Source organism: Danio aesculapii, chromosome 5, assembly GCF_903798145.1.
Source record: "Danio aesculapii chromosome 5, fDanAes4.1, whole genome shotgun sequence".
NCBI lineage: Eukaryota > Metazoa > Chordata > Actinopteri > Cypriniformes > Danionidae > Danio > Danio aesculapii.
In genome coordinates, this window is record NC_079439.1 from 62,192,451 (window position 1) to 62,211,830 (window position 19,380).

The 19,380-nt window shown below is 34.9% G+C and overlaps 1 protein-coding gene, 1 long non-coding RNA gene and 1 other non-coding gene across 4 annotated transcripts in view; all 3 read left to right on the plus strand.

Annotated features, from left to right (window-relative positions):
• The first annotated feature begins 242 nt into the window (after window positions 1-242).
• LOC130228642 (uncharacterized) lies at window positions 243-5,306 on the plus strand. 2 transcript variants are annotated; one of them, XR_008837795.1, is made up of 7 exons: window positions 243-300; window positions 2,425-2,479; window positions 2,710-2,748; window positions 2,927-3,011; window positions 3,220-3,503; window positions 4,611-4,677; window positions 4,902-5,306. It is a non-coding gene; the product is annotated as an uncharacterized LOC130228642 (long non-coding RNA). The 2 variants fall into 2 exon arrangements; XR_008837794.1 differs by having other exon boundaries at window positions 3,436-3,503.
• Window positions 3,232-3,366, plus strand: LOC130229934 (small nucleolar RNA SNORA18). Its single transcript, XR_008837888.1, has one exon. It is a non-coding gene; the product is annotated as a small nucleolar RNA SNORA18 (small nucleolar RNA).
• An 11,829-nt stretch (window positions 5,307-17,135) lies between the features above and the next one.
• The window catches only part of castor2 (cytosolic arginine sensor for mTORC1 subunit 2), a 35,721-nt gene continuing 33,476 nt past the window's right edge, over window positions 17,136-19,380 (plus strand). Inside the window, exon 1 of the mRNA XM_056458630.1 lies at window positions 17,136-17,558. Coding sequence (XP_056314605.1) covers window positions 17,446-17,558 — 113 coding nt within the window. The 5' untranslated portion in view covers window positions 17,136-17,445. The remainder of the gene's footprint in view (window positions 17,559-19,380) is intronic.

Sequence of the window (19,380 nt, forward strand, 5' to 3'; positions counted from 1 at the left end):
AAACCCTAACCCCAACCGTCGCAGTACTGTAAAAATATAAATTATTGTTATACAGTGTTACAAAAATGATGCAATATTGATGTGCGTATCCGCAGCTGTATCCTATCTATACTTTTACCCGTATCTGATGTAGCAACAACCCTGGTTTACTTCAAAGGTTACCACAGAAACGCTCATAGGAGCGTAAAATGTCGCAAAGTCAGGCAGTCGGTATAAAAATGTGCCGTACTGCTTCCGGTGTCTTTCTCAGCTCCACTCTGTGCAGCGTGCAGAGCTTCAAGGCGTGTGACTGAAAACTTGGTAATTCGTCGTTTTTTTCAGCATCAGTGTTTGTTCGTGGATCTTATGAATGTGTCATATTTTATTTATTAATTTGTTAACTCAGATAAGTTTGAGACGTGGTCTTGTTTTACGCTTTGAGTTGTAGCCCAACGTTACACCACGTGGTAGAATTTTCCTGCAGATTTTGAGCGTGATATTGGAATATTACATTACAATATAATAATATATTGTTTATTACGATATATAATAATTTAAAAAAAGTTTTCTATAAAGACAAAGAGAGACATCATTTATTTTATGATTGTATTTATACACTTATTTTGCTGTGATTTTTATTTTTTGTTAAACAGTACAAATATTTAATTGGAATTTTTAAAAAAGCTTTATAAAAATGCTCTTTTCAAAATTTAGTATATATTCTTTTTTTCTCCTTGTTCTGTATTACTATTATTTAATTCATAAATGTGAATGGGCATGGATTAAACCAGCAGAATATTATTATAAAACTTTCCTAATAGAAAACCCTTTGTTTCGGGTAATTTTGTTCCAAAAAGCAGTTAATTTCTAAAAAAAAAAAATTTCTTTTGTTTGTTCATGCAATGTGCTTTTGGTATTTGTATTTGAACAGATTTGTTTTTTTTGTTTGTTTTTTTTACCTTTTTTGTAAAATGAGAACCTAAATTGAATGTTAAACTTAGCATATTTATGTAACGTTACTGTTCATTTTGATCTGTTTTTAAAAAAATTAACTTAAGCCCTGCAGAAACCCTGGCAATACCTTTAAGCATTGTGCTGTAGTGGTTATGTTTTTAACAGATTACTTAAATTCTGAAATAAAATGTGCATTTTAATGGTTTCATTATTTTTAATGTTAACCTAATATAATGTTTAATTTTCAAATGCATATTAATGTATTGAGCCTTTTGATCTTAAAAAAAAAATAAACTTTTTTTTTTACAAACAACGAGCTTCATAAAACCTGCAGAAAATGACACTAACTTTAAGCATTGTACTGTAGTGTTTTGTTTCTTTTTACTGACTATCATTAAATTCTGAACTACAGTAAACCACATTTTATCATGGATTGAAAAGGGTCATCAATTGTCCTAAGAAACTGATCTACAGTAGTCAACATTTATAGTGGGTCTGAAACGTCATCAAAGGTGTCCATGTGTTGACCAATTGTTTTAGGAATTTGAGTGATCCACTTCAAATGTTGACTACTGTGTAAACCTTTTGTGTGTGATGGGGTAAAGTTGGTTTTATATTCACACACCTGAACTTAATTTATTTTCAGGAAATTATTCTTTGCAAATTGTAAATGAAAATCATATTAGCAGCCAATGACTATGAAAATACAGCATTATTCAGTCAATAGGGTATATGCACACAGACTTCTAATTTCAGCCTGCCTGCCTCAGTGCTTCTGGTAAACTGTCCTACATTTATAAAATTGCTACGTTTAAGGTCTGATTTCTTTAAAAAATAATGATCTTCAGTGCGTGATAGATGATATAAAGTGGGTCTCAGACAAGAAGCACTGCATTAAATTCCAAATGTCTTTAAAATGACAATTTATTTTACCCCGGTATTTTCAATGGAGTTTCTGCACTGGCCTACTGATTCTGACGTCACTAGCAGTTGCATGGTCTTTCATCTGTTTTACTTAACAACTAAATGTTTAACTGAATGTGTTGTAGTACATTGTATGCTGTTACTGTAAGTTTATCGTTGCTGAAAAACACTAGATGTGCCTAAACCCCAATAAATATATCAGATGTTATTTTGAGGTTTTTTTTTTTTATTATTATTATACAGTTTTCAGACCACATTTTCAAAGTAGCACTATAAACAAAATAGGAGTGCTGTCACAAGTTAATGTGACAAAATGAATATGCGAATAAAAAAACAACTTTACCTCTGTGTTTGGCTGTTGATGGGTCAAAGATTGCCAAGCAGAACTTTAAAAACTGGAATTTCTCAAATAGAGCAAGTTCCTCAATCTGCAAGGCTAGAGAAACCCCAGGTTTGCTTTCATCACTGTACACATCGTTGCATTGATGACAATGAGGCCTGGAATATTCTCTATATGATCGTAATTTAGGACCCTATGAAGCTTAATCTTTTTATTTCTTCCACCAGGGAATTCTGTTATCAAGATGTCATTGGAGGCCCATTATAACAAACATGCAAAATGGTAAGTGTTTTAAAATAGTTTCTCAAAGTAAAATGCACAGTACTAGTCACTGTCTAGTCCTAGTGGGCTTAGGAACTAGTGCAGTGCAAAAATTACAATTCCCTTCTCTTGCAACCCACTGCTGTGCTGTCCCAATAGCAGTGTTACTTATGAGAAGAGACATTACTACAGGAATTATACTGGTTTATTTTTATACAAGTGGCTAAATTGTATTTATCTGTATAATACAGGTTTTGGGTGACATTTTATGGTCCTCCTGTGAACTGAAGGTAAGAATTCATTGGGATATTACATTGGGGTTAAGATTTGTAATGATGATTGGCATAAATGTTCAACTGCTCTTAAAAACCATGAAAGAGGATTTGCCTTTCTGAACATGTACACATTTAAGTGCATTTAAAATATGCAGGTGCTTTTTGTATTTTTAAATGTTTTATTTCTTTTCAGTTTTCAGGCACCAGAATGAGAAATGGTATCAGACCTGGGAGTGTATTCATAAACTTCCTGTTTTCTTCTAAGAAAACTTGATAAGGTAAACGTCACCATATATAAGCTTTTTTAAATTTGTTGTAATCTGATTTTTGCTTTCATAGTTCATACACTCTTTTTGCTTGTTTAAGCTAATTTAAAGCGAGCAATCAATTGTTTTTTCTTTCAATCCACTTACATTTTGTAAATAGTTATGTCAACTTTGTGTTGCGAAAACATGAAGTTGTGTGGAACCCAGCATTTTTTTACAGTGTTTTGGGAAATCTGAGGTCTATCCCGACTGGCCCCTCTCAGTAGGGCTTAGTCGTTGGAAATGCCTCAAAGATAAAGTCTGTAGTATCGCTTTACCCATGTTGCTAATTTCATTAGCTTTGTGGGAAAAACACTGCAGTACATTCAATTAGAATAAAGCATATATTTTAATTTGTGGAAGAGCAACATCTCATCTGTAAATTTCCACTCTGTAGGTGTGATCAGATGAACGTCCACTAGATGGCACAGCACCCGTCTTCATGCTGACGGAGGATTGTTGGAGGTTTGTAGTGTTGAAGATGCCTATTAGAAATGTGAGCCTGCACTGTTGGTATCTGCATCCAGTTGTATGTCTGACTGTATGCTCAAATGCCAGTGCTAGAGAACCTCGACACCTGCTCCTGATGGACCTTGCATTATTTTGTTGTTGGGTCTTGGCAGTGTTCGAGACAAGACCATCCTGAGTTTCCTTTTCTTTTAACCCTTTTTATAATGTTGACTCCACACTTTGCATCACAAATCCAGTGTCTTGCTGAATTTAAAATGGGTAATTATCCCAACTTTTCTCACTTGAGAGTTTCTTCTATTTAATATTCTTGTTCTTTAACTATTTTTAGTAAAATCTTTAAAATTGACTTTAACTCCAGGATGTTGAAATTCTTCCTTGCTAAAATGTTAAATGGTAAACTTTGCAATGATTAATCTATTACTATGTGAAAGGCATTTTAGTGTACAACGATAGGCCTATTTTTCTGTCATCAACTTAAACAACTTTTAGACCAGTTGTTGTGAAAATACTTGATTCTTTGCGTACTTGATTATTTAAAGGGGATTTGAGTTACTTGTGGTTTACTTATCCAATATTTGATTTAAATTGACATTCAGTTGAACAGTAGATTAGATTTAAACCCCTTAATGATTTGTGAATTCTAGTCAATGTCTTTTTTACATTGTGGATCTCAGCATCCTGTTTAAGTCCACTTAAATTTCATTAGATTCAAACTCTTAATAATTTTAATCATTAGACTCAGACTAACTGTTTGTGAATCATTTAGCATTTCTTTTGGTGAGTAGAATCTGTACTACCTTAAATTCCAACAAGTTAATATAGAAACAGCAGCCTTCATCTATTTGAATCATACTGCCCAATCGGTGTTTAATTGTTTGGTTTAATGCACACCATTAATTGTGGAAGGAATCTGTCAGTATTGTGCTGCTACTTCTCCTACATACCCACCATATCCCTCCTAAACCATATATAACCCTCTGTGCTCTTTCTCTCTGGGGAGCAAAAGTGCATACATCGACCTGCCCTTTTTAGAAGCCATGTCATTGTTTGAATATCTCTGCATGTCTTGATAATCCTGCCTCATTTGTGTTGTGCCCACAGCTCCCAAATGGCTGGACTGAAAAATGAATGGAGGGCTCCAATCTTGCACAGTGCTACAGTTTGAAAAGTAAGCCTTCTGTCTTGTTCCCAGTATATACCTGGTCATTTACCAAGGCATTTGGGATGCTTTGTTCCTGACTTGCTATGGACGTGACCAAAAATTAAAACCCATCCTAATGAGTCGCTTCAGTTTTATTGCTGTTGGGATTTCATAGGAACAATCCCCTTTTTAAAATGCACTCCAATGTGATCGTACAGGTGTAATTTTCTTTTTTTGTTTGTTTTTAATAGAAATGGAAGCGTTTCCTTACCAGACTTTTCCACGAAGGTGAGAGCCAATCCACATCTTTGGATCACTTTCAAAGGGGGTCAGCCACTTCTCATCACTGGCGATCCTTAACGCTGTGATCCCACATCAGTGCCCTGTGAGACCTTTTGCAGGTCTTTTTGCTACATGAAATGCCTGCTGTCTTTAGGGCAACACTTTAATTATAAGCAGTTTCAGACCTGTTGTGTTGGCATTTTAAATCTGAACGCTGCTTCACTTTTGTTTTAAACAGCTGGTGAGGCGTTTGTGCTGTACTGGAAGCCATAAACCTTACCTTTGTGGTGATGTAGGTTTGATTAAAGTAATGTATTAGTGTTTGTGTACCACGAATGTAGTAATTATTACAATAAAGATCCTGTCATAGAGAAGTGTTCAACTTTACTTTATTCTTTAACCAAATCAAATACACTGTGCAATTGAGCCAAACTAAAGATTTGAAGGGTTTTTTATATATATAAAGGGGTAGTTCACTCAAACTTCCCTCAGCTTGGAACCACATGGAGATTTATTTATTTTTGTTTGTCTTCCGTTCTGAATATTTTCAATGTTTGAAGCCAGTAATGGTTTACTTCCATAGTAAGAAACATACCATGGAAGTCATTGGTTGGCCCACACAGAAATGTGAAATTGCACTTTTTAAAAAAATTTATTATATTTTTTATCTAAATGTGTAAATAGAAAATTAATTTGTGAATATGCAAATTATGATTTGTACAATTGTGTATTTAGTAACCATGTGAGACTGTTTAACTGCCTAAACTCTGCGTACTGCGTCTGTGACATTTACTTACACATTTGTTCTAAATTTTAAAGGTCTGTACTAGCCCAATACCCCCATAAGTGGTTCCGTCCTCATCAGTTGGAATAGAATATCTTTTGCATAGACGTTTTCTTTTTTCCTATTATCACTGACATGTGCAGGAACCAACAAAAAAAATTACAGCAACCTAGACCACACACAACCTAAAAGGTGCACTTGCAAATTTGAGTTAAAGCGCATCTCTTTTTGAGGGGTTTATAATAACACAGACAACGTATACAATTATTTTAATCACTTTCAACAGTGTTGATACCAAACTTTTGCATTTACTCTTCATGTGGAATTGGGAAGTTTTTTTAAATTTGGGTAGGCAAAATCCAGTTGGAAACCCCAAAATACCACAGGACTTTAAGAGGTTGACAAACAAGTGGCTCTAAATAGATTTGGTTAGTTTTGGTTTGTCCTTTTAAGCTTTAATGTACACTATCATTCCTTTTTTTTTATTTTTATTTATTTATTTTTTACACATTTTAGTTTACAATATTCTCCCCAGAAATTTATTGTTTTTGGCCCTAATCATTGGTTCAACGTTTTAGTCTTTGTTCCCTTTTAACTGGACAATTCTCCCAAAAATTTAATTATAAGCTAGACATGACAGTTTGAATTAGTTTTTCTTCTGTTTAATATGAAATGTTGGAAACCGATAACTAGGGCCAGACAGAATCTGCAAGCATTTTTTTTTGCTATTTTCTTGCAAAATTTTGTTAAATAAAATCTGCGGATTTGTGGAATGATTTTGGGAGTATCATAACCAAACAATATGAAATAAAAAAATATTTTTGACTTTATATAAGGTTTACAATGCAAGTCCCATTAGAGCCACATATTTGGTAAACAAAGCAAGTCATGTATTTACTTGGACTGAAAATATATCTTTACAAACTAATGGAAATAGATCAAATGAACGTTTTCATATTAGTCAATAGTACTGAAATCAATTTAACAACTAAATATATTTACATAAACACAAGTAAATCGACTGGGCTAAAAAAATCTGTAGATTATGGGCCAACCGATAACCAATGACTTCTATAGAATTCGCTTTTCCCATTATAGACATCTATGGTTACTGCTTTTCTAAATAATTTTTAGTTACTGTTTTAATTTAGGCTGCTTTAGAACAAGTAACTACCTCAAATCTTACAAAACCCTTTGTTTGACGAATGTAGAATCCTAAGTCTAAGCGCAGAGTTTCTCTGGGAATACACATTAGCAGTTTAAACAGATTTTTAGATGAAATCTTTTGTGCTGCAGTTTTGCTTTACTAGAGCTCACCTTGCAGAGGATAATGTTCAGATTTGAAGTCTCAAAGCCTCATAGCCTGTGTCATGCTGGCAGGAGATTGGTTCTCAGGGCTTCACGTGGGTCATGGGGTTCAGATTAAAGGATTCGCTCTGCAGAACACAGCTTTTAGTGCACCACTTCTGCTGCCTTTGAGTGTGTACCTAAGCCTTTATTTGTGAGCGCTTGAACGTTCTATTGCTGTGTTGGCGCTCTCTGGGAAATGTCTAGTTTTCAGCTGGCCGTTTGTTTATTAGGTGTCTGGTCAGGAGTGATAAGTTTGTTTGACCTAAACAATGCTCATTAAGCATTTTATTCCTTTAAATCTCAGCTCCATTAATTTCCACTCAGGTTTAAATAGGTTTTCAAGAAGCCTTTGGTATTCATGGATCATTAAAGTCAATCAGCAAACAATCAAAGCTTCTTTTTTGCCTGTCTTCACTGACGTTAAATCAATTCCTGAGATAATTTAATCATGTGAAGCTTTTTATTCAGTGCATGACTGGCACAAATGCTAGGTTCCACACAATTGATTCATGTTGTCCCAACACAAATTGATTAAGTTAACTTGTTTTTCTAAATTTAATTGGATTAAACCTAAAACAATTAAGTTGATCCAGAAAACCTTCAAGAATTGTTAATTCAGCTCCTTTTAAACAAGTAGTTTTAACAAGTAGCAAAAACATTTTTGTTTCATTTGTTGGCAATGTAAATGTAATTTCTTAAAGGGATGGTTTACCCAAAAATCCAAATTAACTCCCTATTTACTCACACTTGTGTGGTTTTAAACCTTCAGAAGTTAAAAGTTTTTTTTTTTTCTGTTTAACAAGATTTATTGATTAAGTCTTAACCTGTAACCACAGACATCCATTGTTGGAAAAACAAATACTATGAAAGTCAATGGTTACAGGTTGTTTTTAAACTTGCTTTAAAATATCTTTATGTTCAAACAAATAAAATCAAGCAGTTTGAAAAGTAAAGGTTGAGTAAATTATGACTAAAATTTCAGTTTTGGGTGAACTATTCCTTTTTTTTTTTTTTTTTGCTTGTAAAAACTACTAATAAGCTGAAACAACACAATTCTTGACATTTCTTTAAGACAACTTAATTGTTTTACATTCAATAGACTTGAATTTGTAAAAACTAAATTAACTTAATTCCTTCATGTTGTCCTAACACAAATCAATTGTGTGGAACCCAGCGTTTTTTACAGTGCTTTATGTTTTAGTGGGAAACTACGATGGCCGAGACAGCGTAAAGTGCTGCAATTTAAGAAAACGTGTGCAGTTCCAAAAAAATGCCAGCAAATTAAGAAAAGATCTTCAACGGTTTGGCAGCAAACGTACTACAAAATTTCACAACACATGCACACTTTAAAAAAAAAACATGCTGCATTTTCACACAACGTAAACAATTAATAAAATGCGCTGCATTTTCATACAACGCAAACAAATTAATAAAACGCACTGCATTTTTACACAACGCAAACAAATTAATAAAACGCACTGCATTTTTACACAACGCAAACAAATTAATAAAACGCACTGCATTTTTACACAATGCAAACAAATTAATAAAACGCACTGCATTTTCACAACGCAAACAAATTAATAAAACGCACTGCATTTTTACACAACGCAAACAAATTAATAAAACGCACTGCATTTTCACAACGCAAACAAATTAATAAAACGCACTGCATTTTTACACAGCGCAAACAAATTAATAAAACGCGCTGCATTTTTACACAATGCAAACAAATAATACGCACTGCATTTTTACACAATGCAAACCAATTACTAAAACGCGCTGCATTTTTACACAACGCAAACAATAAAACGCTGCATTTTTACACAACGCAAACAAATTAATAAAACGCGCTGCATTTTTACACAACGCAAACAAATTAATAAAACGCGCTGCATTTTTACACAACGCAAACAAATTAATAAAACGTGCTGCATTTTTACACAACGCAAACAAATTACTAAAACGTGCTGCATTTTTACACAATGCAAACAAATTAATAAAACGCGCTGCATTTTTACACAACGCAAACAAATTACTAAAACGTGCTGCATTTTTACACAATGCAAACAAATTAATAAAACGCACTGCATTTTTACACAACGCAAACAAATTAATAAAACGCACTGCATTTTTACACAACGCAAACAAATTAATAAAACGCGCTGCATTTTTACACAACGCAAACAAATTAATAAAACGCACTGCATTTTTACACAACACAAACAAATTAATAAAACATGCTGCATTTTCACACAACGCAAACAAATTAATAAAACGCACAGCATTTTTACACAGCGCAAACAAATTAATAAAACGCGCTGCATTTTTACACAACGCAAACAAATTAATAAAACGCGCTGCATTTTTACACAATGCAAACAAATTAATAAAACGCGCTGCATTTTTACACAACGCAAACAAATTAATAAAACGCGCTGCATTTTTACACAATGCAAACAAATTAATAAAACGCACTGCATTTTCACAACGCAAACAAATTAATAAAACGCACTGCATTTTTACACAACGCAAACAAATTAATAAAACGCACTGCATTTTCACAACGCAAACAAATTAATAAAACGCACTGCATTTTTACACAGCGCAAACAAATTAATAAAACGCGCTGCATTTTTACACAAGCAAACAAATAATACGCACTGCATTTTTACACAACGCAAACCAATTACTAAAACGCGCTGCATTTTTACACAACGCAAACAATAAAACGCTGCATTTTTACACAACGCAAACAAATTAATAAAACGCGCTGCATTTTTACACAACGCAAACAAATTAATAAAACGCGCTGCATTTTTACACAACGCAAACAAATTAATAAAACGCGCTGCATTTTTACACAACGCAAACAAATTAATAAAACGCGCTGCATTTTTACACAATGCAAACAAATTAATAAAACGCGCTGCATTTTTACACAACGCAAACAAATTAATAAAATGCACTGCATTTTTACACAACGCAAACAAATTAATAAAACGCACTGCATTTTTACACAACACAAACAAATTAATAAAACGCGCTGCATTTTTACACAATGCAAACAAATTAATAAAACGCACTGCATTTTCACACAATGCAAACAAATTAATAAAACGCACTGCATTTTCACACAACGCAAACAAATTAATAAAACGCACAGCATTTTTACACAGCGCAAACAAATTAATAAAACGCGCTGCATTTTTACACAATGCAAACAAATAATACGCACTGCATTTTTACACAACGCAAACAAATTACTAAAACGTGCTGCATTTTTACACAACGCAAACAAATTAATAAAACGCGCTGCATTTTTACACAACGCAAACAAATTAATAAAACGCGCTGCATTTTTACACAACGCAAACAAATGAATAAAACGCGCTGCATTTTTACACAACGCAAACAAATTAATAAAACGCGCTGCATTTTTACACAACGCAAACAAATTAATAAAACGCGCTGCATTTTTACACAATGCAAACAAATTAATAAAACGCGCTGCATTTTTACACAACGCAAACAAATTAATAAAACGCGCTGCATTTTTACACAACGCAAACAAATTAATAAAACGCGCTGCATTTTTACACAATGCAAACAAATTAATAAAACGCACTGCATTTTTACACAATGCAAACAAATTAATAAAACGCACTGCATTTTTACACAACGCAAACAAATTAATAAAACGCGCTGCATTTTTACACAGCGCAAACAAATGAATAAAACGCGCTGCATTTTTACACAACGCAAACAAATTAATAAAACGCGCTGCATTTTTACACAATGCAAACAAATTAATAAAACGCGCTGCATTTTTACACAACGCAAACAAATTAATAAAACGCGCTGCATTTTTACACAATGCAAACAAATTAATAAAACGCACTGCATTTTCACAACGCAAACAAATTAATAAAACGCACTGCATTTTTACACAACGCAAACAAATTAATAAAACGCACTGCATTTTCACAACGCAAACAAATTAATAAAACGCACTGCATTTTTACACAGCGCAAACAAATTAATAAAACGCGCTGCATTTTTACACAATGCAAACAAATAATACGCACTGCATTTTTACACAACGCAAACCAATTACTAAAACGCGCTGCATTTTTACACAACGCAAACAATAAAACGCTGCATTTTTACACAACGCAAACAAATTAATAAAACGCGCTGCATTTTTACACAACGCAAACAAATTAATAAAACGCGCTGCATTTTTACACAACGCAAACAAATTAATAAAACGCACTGCATTTTTACACAACGCAAACAAATTAATAAAACGCACTGCATTTTTACACAACACAAACAAATTAATAAAACGCGCTGCATTTTTACACAATGCAAACAAATTAATAAAACGCACTGCATTTTCACACAATGCAAACAAATTAATAAAACGCACTGCATTTTTACACAACGCAAACAAATTAATAAAACACGCTGCATTTTTACACAACGCAAACAAATTAATAAAACGCGCTGCATTTTTACACAATGCAAACAAATTAATAAAACGCACTGCATTTTTACACAACGCAAACAAATTAATAAAACGCGCTGCATTTTTACACAATGCAAACAAATTAATAAAACGCACTGCATTTTTACACAATGCAAACAAATAATACGCACTGCATTTTCACACAACGCAAACAAATAAAACACGCTGCATTTTCACACAACGCAAACAAATAAAACGCGCTGCATTTTCACACAACGCAAACAAATTAATAAAACGCGCTGCATTTTTACACAATGCAAACAAATTAATAAAACGCACTGCATTTTTACACAACGCAAACAAATTAATAAAACGCGCTGCATTTTTACACAACACAAACAAATTAATAAAACGCACTGCATTTTTACACAACGCAAACAAATTAATAATACGCACTGCATTTTCACACAACGCAAACAAATTAATAAAACGCACAGCATTTTCAGACAACGCAAATATTTGTTTGCGTTATGTGGAAATGCAGCGCATTTTATTAATGTGTTTTGTGTTGTGTGAAAATGCAGCGTGTTTTATTAATTTGTTTGCATTGTGTGAGAATGCAGCGCGTTTTATTAATTTGTTTATGTTGTGTCAGAATGTAGTGCGTTTTATTCATTTATGCTGTGTGAGAATGCAGCGCGTTTTATTAAATAGTTTGTGTTTGATGAAATCCAGCGTGTTTTTTTAAATGTGTAATTGTGAGGTTTTGGAGACTGTGAGCTATTATGGATGAAGATCTTAATTTGCTGGCGTTTTTAGTAATTGCATGTGTTTTCTAAAATGGCAGCACATTAAGCTCTCATGGCCACTGTAGGACACACGTAGTCATTAAAGACAGTCAAATAACATGACTTTAAATGTGTGACTGTAAACGTGCCTTATGTTTAAAAAAAGTGCATCCATTTTCATGCGTAAAGTCAAAAGCTCACCGCTCAATACATTTTGAGTGGTGACACTGAAAGGAATAGCATCTAAAGATGAGCGCTGTCCTTTGAACTGAACAATGCATGTCCCTATGAGAGATCAGAGTGTCCCAGGGATCTTATCACAGCTGCACACAAAGAATGCTTGTTGTTTTATGACACACTGCAGGACTGGGCCCTGGTTACCAATAGACTGCACTCGTGAATTATTAAACTTCTGGCATCTTGTATTGATTGATACACTCTAGACAGGACTTGGTAAATTAATGTGGCATCATATAATTATGTGTATTGCTTCCATGCTTAGGACACTTGTTTTAATTGATATACTGCTTTGTTTTTTTAAAGGTTTACATTTTAACTGTGAAACAGAGATAATACTTGGATAATTTAATCAACACGAATTAACATATGTTGATTTTATTACACATCTTCAATCTGGTAAAGAAACCACCTACTGTTTTTTTTGTGGGGGGGGGGGGTGCTGGGGGTTTAAATCAGCATTGAATGGTTTGATATTGACCATCTCATCTTCTACACAGTCAATGATTAGCGGTATTTAGTTCAGGCTTAAGAAAACATCACAGTTGGGGGAAAGTGAGATAAGGCATGCCTAGCTACATTTGCACACTCCCTTAATGTAGAAAACTACAATATTAGAAGTACAGTCAATAACATTGTCACATTATTCCTCAATAACAAAAGAAATCTGAATGTGTCTGCAAGGCCAGTATTTGTAGATGTCACTTTGTAAAGAAATCACAGCAGTTCTGAGTAGGTAGTGTATATCAGGGTTTCTACAGGTTTTAAGTCAAATTTAGGACTTTTTAAGATCCCGCGGACACACTGATATATGAATTTGAGCTTTTAAGACCATTATGAATGAAATTTTAGACTTGCACAAGGCTAAACGCTAAGGATTTTTTCTAATAGCCTGATTAAAACAAAAAGAAAACATTAAAAGCAAATGTTATTGTAAGGAAGATAATTAAACCAAATGTATTTTTTAAACAGAGTTAATGAATAAAATATTTGTTAAAAGTTTTATTGAGATGGATTGTTGGAGATTGGATATATGTCGGCCCGACTAGCTAGCTTTACATGAATATAGAAAAAATAAGACCCGTTTAAAATGATTTAAGACCTACAACATGATATTTCAGTAAATTTAAGACTTTTTAAGGCCTAAAATTTTGTTTTTTAAAATGTAAGACTTTTTAAGACCCCGCGGACGTTATATGAATGTTATATTACATAAATATGAATTTGAGCCTACTGCATGGCAGTTAAAAAATTTAGTTTTTAGTGTGAATCAGGGTAGAATTCCTTCATTCATTTTCTTTTCGCCTTAGTTCCTTTATTAATCAGGGATTGCCACAGCAGAATGAACCGCCAACTGATCCAGCATATGTTTTGCACAGCAGATGCTGTTCTAGCCACAATCCAACACTGGGAAACACCCATACACTCTTGCATTCACACACATACACTAGGGCCAATTTAGCTTATTCAATTCACCTGTAGCGCATGTCTTTGGACTGTGGGAGAGATCGGAGCACCCGAAGGAAACCCAAACCAACACTGGGAGAACATGCAAACTCCACACAGAAATGCCAGCTGGCTCAGCCAGGACTCGAACCAGCGACTTTCTTGCTGTAAGGCCATTGCACTATGAAAGCGCTTACCGTGATGCCCTAAAGCAGATCTGCATGTTTCCACCCAGTTTCTAACAGGAGACCTTCTGCTTGTAAAGCAATTGTAATAACCACTGGAGCCTCTGGTCGAGGTGTGAGCACTGCCTAAATAATTCATTGCATTTACAATTTTTTTTTAAGAAAAATAATTGCCAATAATTTATACGGGCTGAATTTAAACAAATTAAGTTGAATAAAATTAAATTTAGGCCTCACTGTGACGCAGTGGGTAGCACAATCACCTCACGCTAAGAAGTGTTGCCATGGGTTTCCTCCGGGTGCTCCGGTTTCCCCCACAATCCAAACACATGCGCTATAGGTGAATTGGGTAAGTTAAATTGTCCGTAGTGTATGTGTGTGAATGAGTGTGCATGGTGGTTTCCCAGTGATGGGTTGCATCTGGAAGGGCATCCGCTGTGTAAAACATGCTGGATAAGTTGGCAGTTCATTCCGCTGAGGCAACCCCAGATTATTAAAGGGACTAAGCCGAAAAGAAATTGAATGCTGATTAAAAGTTTAAATAGTTTGTTTAATTTCAGCCTGTGTAAATTGTTTGCAACCGCTTACCTTAAATTTTTTTAGTAAATGCTATGGACAATTTTTTCAGCGTACTTTCTGCCCCTCACAAGTTGATTTTCACATACTATTTAGTATGTCCTTTTGAATGAAGCAATGGTCTTGTAGTCTGAAGTTGTGGTGAAGTACTCATACTTGTGCAGTTTTTACAAAAATACATTAGTGTAGCTTACATGAAGACAAAAACTACTCTTTTTAGACACATATTCAAAAGGTTGCCCTTTCAGTCCACACAAAATGCTGTTGTCATTTAAATGTCCTGTAAATTAACTTTAAAACTATATATTTGTGGGTAATCATTTTGATGGGTAACGTTGTTATTTTACCTCGTAATGAGCAAAAGTATGCTCTCTGGGCTTGAGGAAGATAGTTCCCTTTATAAAATTATCTCCAGAACCCTGTAAAGGGTGGCCTGTTTCTGTAAAACAAGTTTTACATGACCATATTAACCTTTAATTTCAGTAAAACATCACCTAAATTCGTTAATATATTTAGAGTTCGATAAACATAATTTAAAACCCATGAACTATGTCTATATTTCACAAATGTGTGGGGGAACACTGTAGCAGTGTTGCCAACTATTTCCAATGAAAAGTGGCTAAATGTTGCCAGATGATGAAAAAATATTGCTTCTTACATATAAAGCTTTAAATAATCTAGCTCCTGTTTATCTAACCAATCTTCTGTCTCGCTACAATCCAACTCGCTCTTTAAGGTCTCAAAACTCAGGGCTTCTGGTAGTACCTAGAATAGCAAAGTCGAGTAAAGGAGGTTGAGCCTTCTCATTTATAGCTCCTAAACTCTGGAATAGCCTTCCTGATAACGTCCGAGGCTCAGACACACTCTCCCAATTCAAAACTAGATTAAAGACCTATCTGTTCAGTAAAGCATACACTTAGTGCACCACTTAGGGGGCTTCCACACAGGTTCTGCATCTTTATTCTCCATTTCCACCTGGGGATACTCTTCCCGAGGCCCTCAGACTATGCAGAGTCACTGATTCGATCCAAGACCAACGACGAGATGATCCCAAGGTTTTTTATATCCTGGACCTGGCCGAATCCTGAGCAGCTACTGTGATGGTCATGGAGGAGTGGAGAACATGAGACTGATTCCTGTGACGCTCCAGAGACAGACGAGTCTTCGCTGAGGCCAGCTTCCAGCCTCCGCCACTGAGACTACAGCTCTGCACAAAAGTTTGGCCAGCGGAGAAATTAAAATGGTCGTGCCCAACAGAGCCTGGTTTCTCTCAAGGTTTTTTTTTTTTTTCACTTCCGCCTTTAGTGAAGTTTTTTTTCCCTCTCCACTGTCGCCACTGGCTTGCATGGTTCGGGATCTATAGAGCTGCGCATCGTTGGATTTGCTCTTCAGTATTTGGACTCTCAGTAGTGATTATTAAACCACACTGAACTGAGCTAAACTGAACTGAACTTAAACACTACAAACTGAACTACACTGTTCCTATTTACTGTGACCTTTTATGTGAAGCTGCTTTGACACAATCTACATTGTATAAGCGCTATACAAATAAAGGTGAATTGAATTGAATTGAATGACGTCACGCACTAATTTACATATCAGTGATGTCATCACATACTCTCTGAGGCACTGTGTATTATATTAAAACATTACATCCAGATGCACAATAAATAGGTTCTTAACATATTACTTTGTGTGATGACATCGTTGCGTAATCGCAACTCAAAACTACATCTTGATGTAGTATAAAAATAATTAATGTTTTCTCAAATTGACTGGCCATCTTAGCAAAAACATTATTTGAAATATGTACATTTAGATTTGTATGAAAAATATAGTTGACTATTTGTAAAATACAAACACTTTTTGATAAGAATGTTTTATTTTTAAGGATAACACTGATAATGAACATTTACATTCTTTTAAACAATCACAGCTTGTGTACTTACTCTTTTTAACTTTAACACATTTGTGTAAGTGACAACAATTATAGCACTATTGGAATTTATTGCTACCTAAATAATTATACATGTTAACAAATATCAGTAAATTAACAGTTATGAAAAACAATCTGAGCTAGAAATTTAACTTAAACGTGATATGTGTGTGTTGAGTGAAGCCTGCAGCCACTGCTCTTTTGAGTCACTTTTTAAAATTTGCTAAAAGTAGCCAAATGAACGTTAAAATGGCTAAATTTGTTGCTAGGTGCTTTTTGAAGAAAAAAAAGTTGCTAAATCTAGCAACAAAATTGCTAAGTTGGCAACACTGGACTGTAGCGCTTAACTACATTTCCCAACATGCACTTCCTGCATAATTGGTCCCGCCCACTTTTTTGAGTGACAGGTTGTTTGTTTCACTGTTACCAGCTGCTGGCCCATTCCAATCCTTGTCGGAGTGGAAACACGGGGGCCGACAGTCCTCTTTTTTCTCCCTTCCCGTTTACCTCGTTGTGCTTTCTTTTATTTCACCCCGCTTTACTCTCTTTCTCTCTTTTCCTCGGCAGACAACTTTTCCTTTTCTCTCCCCTCCTTTCCGCTCCGTTTTGAAGGTTTTAAAGCCCTGTTCAAACGCTCCAGTTATTTATTTATTTATTTATTCTCTCTCACCTTTTTTAAATCCAAACGAAATAGGCAGGTATGTTTTTTTAGATGCACCACAAATGAGAAGACGCAAAAGATGGAACTGCATATTTTAGAGCACAGTTTAAAAGTAGCAAGTATAGCGAAGGAGGGCATCCAGATTTGCACTCACGGATTAATCAAACTAGCCTTTCTGCCCTCCAAAACAAGGTAAGTAGCTTCTCGAATCAAGTTCGCGTTGTGTTCAACTTGTGTCCGCTGTCGTTTCAGTGTCTTTCTGGATAATGTTTGTGGGAATTGCGTTAGCTTACCGCTACGCACCTCGTACGAGAGGCAGATGCACTTCCAGCGCTCCTTTACCTTGCTTTTTTATCCAAATGTTTATTTGCTCCGTGTTAAGAGGCGCATGACATCATCAAACAATCGGTCAGGGCTGTTTTGTTTATCGCTAAAGATTGTCTGCTGTTGTTGAAGTTCATTCGACGGTAGAGGGGTGTGTGTACGTGCTCGGGGTTGTTTTTCTTGTGCGGCGGTATAAATATACGAAGGGGGAGATGTTGCTTTAAATCCCCCCGTCTGTGATGCTCAATGCACGGTCACGTATTCAGCATCACGGCTTTGATACAGATGAAGGGGCACCCTTGGTGACTTATCCATCCAGTCCTTTTAATCAAAAACTGACCTGATCAGTTTGAGCTGCTGATGGAAACCTGAAAACAACTGGGGGATGAGGGAAAAGTTGTGGCCTGTGTATGATTTGAATGGTTCACTGACTGAAATGTGTTTTTTTTTACTTAAGTAAAACACACTCTGCAGTTGTTTTGTGTTTTATAGTGATGCACTCTCTCAGATGAGGGTCTTTGTGAAAGACTGTCTGTTCGCTGAGTCTGAGAGGCCCTTTGCTGTCTATTGAGGTAAAGTTGGTTTTATATTCGCACATTCGTTCAGTGACAATATGTGACACTCTCCCTGGATTGTTTAACATGGTACTTTGAATATTCGGTCTGAAATCACTTTAAAGTATGACTTTAAAACAGCATTTGCACGGAGTCAGTCTACGGCCATGTATACTTGGAAAATAAAAGTGAGTTCTGCAAAACAAAAAATGCTAATCTCCAAAAATCGCAAAGCAAACACTAACTTTTGAGAAATAAATTAATTTTACTAACAAAAATAAAGAACTTGCCAAGGGAAAATTAAGTTTTGAGTTTGCAAAATGTAAATTTTTTTATGAAAACTAATTTTTTTTTCTCGTTGCCGTTTTTGGAGATTTGCGTTTATTTAAATAATTTTTTTGCTCAGTATTTTTATGCATTTTTTTGTATGCAAAACTTTTATTTTGCAAGTATATATGGCCATAGACTGACTCCATACAGTAAGTAGCACTATATAATTGACTGTGAACAGTGTTGTACTTTGATAGTCATTGGCTGCTAATACATGTATGAGTTCATTAATTAGTATTAGCAAAGAATATTTTTGTAAAATTATATTACTAAGGAGAGAGTGCGAATGTGTAACCACCTTTACCTCAGTTTTCTGTGTTTGCATTAGCAGAGTGTGTGAATCTATAGTCCGGCTTCATAGATTGAACCTCAGGGAGAAACATCCTGCTCTGTCATTTAGTCTTGTTATACTGTGCACACACACAGAGAGGGAGAGAGAGAGACAGAGAGGCCTCTAGCAGTATAGAGTAGGTTGTTTTCATGTCTTGAGTTAGTGTCTTGATTAAAAAAGATTGAGTGGTTTAGATTAGGGGCCCGTTTCCCCCTCAGGGCTCTTTTGTTTTACATGTTTATTCCGAAATCTCATTTTCCAGGGTCGTTTGGATCAGTGCAAGGGCTTTATTGGTGCTGTGGTCAGGGTGCGAATTATACATTGACGATCAGGTTTTTCGATTATGTTCAGTAATATGCCTCAATGAACCAAATTGATATATTTACTTTAATTACACCAAATTTTTTAATCAAACTTATCTTTTGAAGGATATTGAGTGGTTCTCAGTGACATTTGTGATATTAAATAAACAGTG